The sequence below is a fragment of the Argopecten irradians genome, chromosome 2 (assembly GCF_041381155.1).
Source record: "Argopecten irradians isolate NY chromosome 2, Ai_NY, whole genome shotgun sequence".
Taxonomy (NCBI): Eukaryota; Metazoa; Mollusca; class Bivalvia; order Pectinida; family Pectinidae; genus Argopecten; species Argopecten irradians.
This window is the reverse complement of record NC_091135.1, coordinates 43,474,194-43,483,503: the sequence shown is the minus strand read 5'-3', so window position 1 is coordinate 43,483,503 and position 9,310 is coordinate 43,474,194. Positions and strand designations below refer to the sequence as shown.

Genomic DNA, 9,310 nt, shown 5'->3' with positions numbered 1-9,310 from the left:
TGCAATAGCTAATTTAGTAGGTTTGTTTCAGTGGCTTTAAAGGTAATGACGATTTGGAATTCGATATAGATTGTATGAGACAGCACCTAGTTTCTTGCATTTCGAATGGGTTTTTTACTAAATTTCCAAAGAAGAAGTTGACTAACGTTAGGCAACAGCTGTTTTATGGTGTTATTTACATGTAAATATAATTTTAGTATTGTCGTTTCGCAATTTTCCCGCATTCTGTATTTTTAGTGCTTGTAAAATTGATGTACTTCCGCAATGTTTTACCGCGCCTCCTTCACAGCCACGCTAAAGGCTAATTATTTTTGCTGATGATTTTTGCTGAAATATGACTGAAGGTAACGGCGGGGCTCGTCCCAAGCGAACAGGAGCGGGAGCAAGACTAAAAGGGTTTATCGACGCCCTTCAAAACGAAGAAGAATCCCGCGAAAGTGATACTCGGAAGACGTTTTCCATGAATCTTTGACGATGCCAGAACATGGACCCATGCCGGGGAGTGATGGCGACCACGTGGACGATCATGACGACGAAGAGCTACAACAACTGCAAAGCGAACTGAAAAGGATAAAAATTGACAGAGAAAAAATTATGATACGAAGAAAAATTAATGAAGAAAAGGAAAAAATACGAACCGAACTCGCAAAAGATTACGTGACACCAGACAATTCTAGGGATCACGGTCAAGGTCACGAGAGTGGAGCCGTTGCCAGTGTCGGTGAGTTGATATTGAACAATTTGAACAATAACAACGAACAGCGAAAATGTTTAAAAATCGTAGACCATATCTGGCAGGACCCTATTCCCCAATATGACACTGTGAATCTAGGCAAAAATATGGAGGTGAGAATAGGTAAAACTCGTACTTTGGAAAAAGTGACACTAGAACAATGGGGGTTCGCGAACATCCAAATCATGAATGCCCTAACAAAATCAGGCAATCTCCCCAATTCTGCGCCATACTTAAAGTATACAGCTGACATTTTCCGGCTCGCGTCCAAGTATGTTTGGTTTTCCGTGCTCCTTTATGATAAGGAATATCGAGAACAACAAGCCAGGGAGCATTTTGAGTGGGGGATACAGACAAGATCTACGAGAATTCAACCTAGTTCATAAATCCTCTAATGCCACGTCTAGGGCATTTCAAGAGGCTGGCATTCAAACCCCATATCACAACAGTGCACCGGATCGACGTATGAAGGGTCCCTTCCTGCCTAACGGGAAAGAAATCTATCGTAGCTTCAACAGTAACATGTGTACGCGACCGACATGTAGGATGGCACATAATTGTGCCATTTGCCTTTCAAGTGTTCATTCGGCCGTTAACCACTCAAAAGACACTTCCAAATCTTACCCCACTGTCATAGGGACCCCCCAAAACGGGCCAGCTCAGCAGTAGACTGTACAAACTGTTTAAAACATGGGGCGTGGGAAGAACTTCTCCCCAATGACTGTGAGGATAGGGAGGAACTTTTAGTTGGTATACGTGATGGATTTAAGCTTACTTCAAAATTTGGTCCATACCAAGAAGTCGTAAGAGACAATTATGCCTCAGCTGCTTTATATAATGAAAAAGTTGAAGATCAGATACTCACAGAGTTATCGCTAAAAAACTACGTAATAACAGATACAAAACCGACAATAATTAGTTCGCTTGGAGCTGTCCCTAAAGCTAACGGGGATGTTCGCTTAATTCATGATGCTAGTCGGCCTATACATGCATGCTTAAATTCTTATACCTCGGATACAGATTGTTCTTATATTGATTTAAAAAGTGCTATTTCTATCATTAAACCAGGTGATTTCTTAGCAAAAGTGGATTTAAAAAGTGCCTACCGCTCAGTAAAAATTCATCCTTCAGATTATACTCTCACAGGCTTAAAGTAGACGTTTAAGGGAGAAACATCACCATCATATATGTATGACACAAAATTACCTTTTGGGCATGCCAAAAGCCCAAAAATCTTTCAAAAGCTGAGTTCGTCTGTGTGTCATATTATGAAAGTTCATTTTAATGTGACAGTTATCGCATATTTAGACGATTTTCTGATTATCGAAATCACTTTTGAACAATGCAGTAGAGGTCTTCGATTACTCATCTCAACTCTGAGAAAATTGGGCTTCAATATATCGTGGAACAAAGTCGAGGGTCCTAGTCAGCAGCTTATCTTCCTTGGAGTCTTAATCAACACGACGGAACTAACATTGAGTTTACCGCAGGAAAAAATGACCGAATTTCAAAACTTACTATATACGTTTGTTGGAAAAAAGCGTGCAAGTGTCAAACAACTAGAATCTTTATGTGGAAAGCTCAGTTGGGCATGTTCAGTGATAAAGGGAGGCCGCGCCTTTCTCAGACGTATGCTAAATTTGATTCCAAGTGAATATAAAAGTTCTAATGCAAAAGTTAAACTTAATAATGAGTTTTTCTCCGACTTAAACTGGTGGATAACGTTTATGTCAACTTTTAATGACTGTGTCCGCTTTATAGAGTCAACACCTGTAACCGGCCTACAGACAGACGCGTGTGATAAAGGATGCGCAGGGTACTTTAATGGTGATTACTTTTATGTCAATTGGGAATTAGACCTGCCAGTGATGTCCTCTGAACATATTAATATTAAAGAAACAATGGCTGTCGTATTATCAGCTTTACGTTGGGCCCCTTGGTGGTGTAATAAAACTGTGATTGTGTCAACGGACAATATGACCACCATGAGCATTATCAACAAAGGGTCCTCTAAGAATAGTGTACTTAAATTTGTTTAAGATTGTTATTTTTGATATCTGCATATTATTATTTCAAAATCAAAGCAAAATTCATAAATGGACGATTTAATACTATCGCAGATAGTGCTTCTCGCCTTCATGAGCAAGGTCAGCTTTCTCGTTTGTAAAGTGTTGTGACTAGTTATAACCTTATTGACTTTGCTGCCGATGAGCTGTTAAAGCATGTTTCCCTTTCTTTTCTATGTTATAGGTGGGGATTACGCGGATCCCCAGACAGAGAGACTCAAACACGGTGTGAAAAGACTGAAAAAGAAGGGGTGGGCTAGTTCCACATCAGAGACTTATAAAACTCATCTACAGACTTTTTTTGAGTTTTTGTAAGGCCCATAAGTTAGCTAGTGTTCCGGCAGATATAGAGACTGTAGAAATGTATGTCGCCTATTTGGTTGATGTGAAAAAATTCAAATTTAGCAGTATAAAATCTTACTTAAATATTATATCAGTCTTGCACAAGTCTGAAAATCTACCCGATTCTACTACAACCTGGCATGTAAAACATGTCTTAACGGGTGTTAAGAGAGAAATTGGCACAGCACAATCCTGTAAGTCCTCAGTAACTCCCCGTTTGTAGTTAGAGATTCACGATATTTTAGATTTTACTTGTAAAGACAACTGTGTTTTTTGGGCAGCCTGCCTTGTTGGTTTCTTTGGTTTTTTGAGACCTAATAATTTCTTAGTTAAGGATGTACACCTCTGAGAAGTCAAAATTTTCTTGTATTAAACTTTTTTTCTCATATAGATTTTTTGAAAAAGGAGCTCATACCATATAAGAAAATGTAAGAATATAAGAATATGTCCGTGTGCTCGTTTTTGAGCTTTTGTCCCTCATAGACACCTAGTTGACAAAATATTGGATTTTATGGGAATTTTGCCGTTTTGACCATATGAGATAGAGATTATAGCCATAATTTCCTAATGAGGTGTTTGATATGTATGAATGTTTGTAGAATTCATTTTCTGGTAGTTTTTTTTTAAAATATACCAGATTTCATCAATTAGACTAATATTTTTTCTCAGAATAACAACATATGCTACCCCTACCCCTTAATTTTGAGCTACAAAATGCACCATTTTCAGCCATTTTTGTCAAATTTAACCCTTTATAGAAAAAGTTCTGGTATTAAACTTTTGTTATTATTTTGCATATCAATAGGAAAACGGCTGTTCTTTCTAAATCAGGAAGAAATATTGGGGGTCCGTGTGCTTACTTTTTCGCTCCATTTGAATTTTTGTTATTTTTCAGTATTTTAGAGTAAAAAATAAAAGTGCCCAAATTACCATTAAATGTAAAAATAAAGTCACAAAAGTGTATCAATACACATATTAATGCTCAATATTTTAATTACTACGAACCTAATAACAATTTGCAGCAAAAAATAGCTCAATACAGCTAAAAATGCTGGGGCAGGGATGATTTAAGTAAAAGCAATTTCAGTAAAAAATGGTAAAACTGTGGCTCTACTTGAAGCGAAAAAAGACACAATTTCAAAATGGCCGCCAAATGGGCCATTTCTTAAAATCCCCGTATAAAAAAATCTCCTAAAAATAGAAATGTAATTTTTTGACAAAATTTGCATCTGGCAACTTGCGACAGATACTGATAAATTGTATTTGAAAATCTCAAAACTTCTTTGATATATGTTGAAACGAGACTTCAACGGGACTGAAACCTCAGAAGAATACATCCTTAAAGGTGTATTTGACCCATCCCGTCATGTTCAGTGTCTGGATTTGTTGTCTCACCCATGGGGTATGTTATTGTCTTTAAATGTTGTAAAGACCATGCAATTCAGAGCTGTTCCTCTTGAAATTGTTCTTCCCCGTTTACAGCAAGGTCACCCCCTTTGCCCATGTGCCCCACTTTAGCAGCTTTTAGTACGACCAGATTTAACCCAACCTCTGTTCCTCTTGTCCTCTGGGAAGTGCTTATCCTACTCTGGTTTCCTTAAGGCCTTCCGCTTGGTTCTCTCTCAACTAGGGTACTACGCCGCTTCCTATGGGGGTCACTCTCTGAGGCGGGGGGCTGCTACTTGGGCTAGTTCGTGTGGTGTCGCAGATGACGATATCCAACTTCTAGGTTTATGGTCTAGTGATTGCTATAAACGCTATATTGAAACTGATAGGAGCAAACGTATCAACGCTATGAACCTCTTTTGTTTACCTCTTCCGCAATGTTTTACCGCACCTCGTTTTCAATTGACATGTGCTTCAACAGCCACGCTAAAGGCTGATTATTTTTTGCCCACTCCCACCCTCCCGGTAGTATTACCATGGTGTGTTGTGCCTGCTTCATGCTTAAAACACTTTTTTTTTTTTTTTAATGTTTGTTCTATGTTTACCTTCCCGGTTAGACCTATATATCTCATGACATTTGCAACACTCATTTTTGTTGTATTCTCAATTTTCAATTGATAAATACAGGTCTGGTACAGTTAATAGATGTACTCTGGAAGTGGTATTCATTAAAGCCATTATTGTTATAATGTTGTTGCTTCCTTTTATTAGACTATCAGTAAAATGCTAAATAATGTTAATTATATCCTGTGAATTCATTACTTGAATATATTGAGAGCATCTTTTATGCTCTATGTTGCATTTATGTACTAGTAATGGTTATTCTAGAATCCGGTTTTAGTTATCTAATACCCGGTGTTGTTTACGAGTACTGTGGCTGATCAGCTGATCGTAAAATCAGCTGATGTTTGACTGCATTGTACGGCATGTACGTTGTGTGTTCTAAGAGTTTAAATTGTTATTCATTCTAAATGTGAACAAGTAATAGCGACAACAAGGTGTAAGTGCCATGTTGGCTAAGGTTCCGCTAAATTGTAACGGGTTTTCTGTATAAACTTGTATTTATGTAGTTTTGGCGAGTCGTACTAAATTTAGTATCGCCGCCATCTTTGTTGTCATTGACGACAACAAGGCTAAGAGTGAACATTCACTGGAGAGAAAATGTAAGGTTTTAGATATTGCATAGAAATTAAAATTAGCTAAGATTATAACAATACCTTATCAGAAACATAACTGTTCCAATCTTTCTTTCAGTAAAGGTTTAATAGCGCCGTATTGGGCGAAGGTTTGCAAAGTTCATCTCGTTCCCTCGGTCAACTCTCCGAAATGGCGGAGCGAGTGAACCAGTGACATACTTATTTATTTGTCGATTTCGGCATGTAAATAAGTTGAAATGTATTTAGATATTGTTTATATCTATGGTTATAAGTATTGAAACGATGTTTCTGATTAGGATGGTTTACTAAAGGTTTATTAAGAATGTATTTGTTATAACTATATTGTATAGCGGCAGCGTACTCTTTTACTAAGAATTGTATTGGAGAAACGGAGTGCTTCGGTCCGGGGATACGTTCATGGGATACGATGCTCCATATATGGTAAAAGGGGCGGAGCGAGGGATACGATTTGGGATACGATGCTCCATATATGGCAAAAGGGGCGGAGCGAGGGATACGATCGAAGGCTATATAAAATGCGGATTTCCGCTCCGGAGATAAGTTTTGCATTAAATCTGCTCCGGGTCACAAGGGTTCTGTGTCGCCGTGGTCAATATTTAGAATTATTTTCTATTATTATTTGGAAACATTTTATAAGGCAAAAGGCTAGTCTTGTGGATATTAATTCAATGCTATTTACAGTATATTTGGAATAATATCAGATTTTAAGAGAGTCGGTCGGCAGTTTGTGTCATCACTACACTGTTTGTTTACATTCACTGGGGGCGTGGCGTTTGTACACGTGTTTGTATTGTGGACATTCGGTGTAATCACCGATATAGTTGACCAAGTGTGGACAGACGAGGGGATTGGTGGCATCACCAACCATTATTGGCATCCTTTAGAATTAACTAGATCAGTTGTTATTAGATTGTTTGGTAACGAGAATATTGGAAGTTATGCATAGCTTTAGAAATATATGAGAAGGATATATTGTTGGAATAATTAGGATTGATCTGTTGTATATTCTGTAATCATAGTTATGGAGTGTTCATAAGAATGTGAGAGTATTCTATAAATATAACTTGTTTATTTATTACTGTTTTATCAATAATCAACACTTGTCTTTTATATTGGAGTTACTGGTTGTTCTTGCATTGAGTTTATATTATGAGAAACTATTGAGATACATAGTCTCTCATTCTACCAAATATTGACCTTTTGCTAGCTGAGACAGCTATTATAAAGTGGAGATAACTGTGTTCCTTTCTAGTCATAAAGGCTGTGTTGACAAGCTTCCGGGTGCAGAACCTCTCCAGCTATTCCTGGTATTTGGTACCAGCTGACATAGTGTCCTACGTGATCTTTAAGGGTAGTAGTCTGTGACTACGACTCGTTATATTGACGGGAGAATCCGGACGTGACGCGATTGTGCGTTACATTGGTGGCAGCGGTGCACGTGGGATACCTAACTTTTGAAGGTTATTACTCAAGGACACGGCACAACTGGAAGAAGCTATGGCTACGGCGGACACAAGTGAGACGTCACTCATCGGTATAGATTAGCGACCCAGAGTAGATCTGACGCAGCTCACCCAGGCCAGGCAGTGCATATTGGGGTCCCCAAGTGGGGAGGTACAGCTTCGAGTTCCAACACAGGACAGTGGATTAGGGTTATCCCTGCTATAGCAGACGAGAGATATGGTGTTTACAGAGTTGGAGAGGTCCAGCTCGGAGCTACGCAAGCAGATATCAGAATTGCAACGGGCTTTGAAGGTAATATAGGTTGAAATAAAGGGCAGCACGGGAAACACCTATGGTGAAACGCCGGAGGTGGTGAGGCCGAGACCGATGGATCTTGCCAGTACCGGATTGATGGGAAGATCTGATATGAGTAACTCACATGTGGGCATGTCGAACACCGGTTATACAGATGAAAAACATCCACATACATCCAGGGAAATGGATGGTGATCCCAGCACATGTAAGGTGATTTATGGTTCCACGCTGGACACAGAGTACTCAGGGATGCGGAGTTCGGGAAATGAGTATTTGGCTCATCGGCAAGATATACAGGAACCGTTGACTCGTGTGTCAAGGGGAACTCATGAATTCCACACAATAAACACTTATAGTGTGACAAAGCCCAGGAAGCCAGCGACCTATGACGGGAAGTCAAGTTGTCAAGATTTTCTGGTTCATTTCGAGATGGTAGCAGAAATGAATGGATGGAGTAGTCAGTCAATGGCTATGGAGTTAGCCACTTCATTACGAGGAGAGGCACAAGGTATATTACTAGATCTGAACTACACGGAGAGACGTAGCTACGGCAAATTGCATGGTATCGGCATTAACCGACAGGTTTGAACCTAAGAACCTGAGTGCACTATACAAGACACAGCTTCGCCACATGTTGCACAAGAAGGAGGAAACCATACCTGAATTGGTTACAGATGTCAAGAGGCTAGTACGCATGGCCTATCCGATAGCGCAAAGGGATATTAGGAAGCAGTTAGTTTTGGACGCTTTTATAGAATCATTAAATGACTCCGAGCTTGAATGGGCCGTGCATCAAGCGCATGTTACATCTATAGATGAAGCTGCTCGTATAGCTTTGCAGTTTGAGGCATTCCAAGCTGGGCATAGAAAGAACCGCTTGCGACCACAGAGAGAGGTTAGCTAAGAAGACATAGAAACAATAGTAGATAGGGTCATGATGCTTCAAGCTAAGGAGGCCGACAAGACAAGCAACACAAACAAGAAATCTCAGATGGAATGCTATTTTGTCGCAAAATGGGACATATTAAGCGTGATTGTTATGCATATAAGAAGGAACTGCACAACCAAAAGTAGAAGACTGGAGCGAAGGCATGTTAAAACAGCAAGTCGATGCATCGTGACCTCACGAAGCTATTTTATAGTGTTTATTATAATGTAATTGGTATAGCTACGGATACTTGTGTGGCGCAAAAATAAGGAGAGACGTGGGTAATCAGGTGAAACACATGATTAGAAGATTTAGAGGGTGCCTTATACTAATGGGAACCGGAAGAGACGTAAACGGAATCTACCGTGTAGGATGGCTGGTTTGCAAGTTAGAAATCATACAGTCTAATATTTTAATACAGGCTTACATAAAGAGCAGTATGGCTAGCGCGATTTTTAATCGTGGGACAGAGGCAACAGCTGCTTTATGATGCTAAATAATGTTAATTATATCCTGTAAATTCATTACTTGAGAGCATCTTTTATGCTCTATGTTGCATTTATGTACTAGTAATGGTTATTCTAGAATCCGGTTTTAGTTATCAATACCCGGTGTTGTTTACGAATACTGTGGCTGACCAGCTGATCGTAAAATCAGCTGATGTTTGACTGCATTGTACGGCATGTACGTTGTGTGTTCTAAGAGTTTAAATCGTTATTCATTCTAAATGTGAACAAGTAATAGCGACAACAAGGTGTAAGTGCCATGTTGACTAAGGTTCCGCTAAATTGTAACGGGTTTTCTGTATACATATAACTTGTATTTTATGTAGTTTTGGCGAGTCGTTCTAAATTTAGTA

General features: G+C 39.1%; 1 protein-coding gene across 1 annotated transcript; it reads left to right on the top strand.

Moving 5' to 3' along the window:
• The first annotated feature begins 289 nt into the window (after window positions 1-289).
• LOC138315603 (uncharacterized) lies at window positions 290-5,251 on the top strand. Its single transcript, XM_069256745.1, has 2 exons — window positions 290-721; window positions 2,984-5,251. The coding sequence occupies exons 1-2, from the start codon at window positions 475-477 to the stop codon at window positions 3,112-3,114; spliced, it is 378 nt and encodes a 125-aa protein (XP_069112846.1). The 5' UTR covers window positions 290-474; the 3' UTR covers window positions 3,115-5,251.
• Window positions 5,252-9,310: the final 4,059 nt, after the last annotated feature.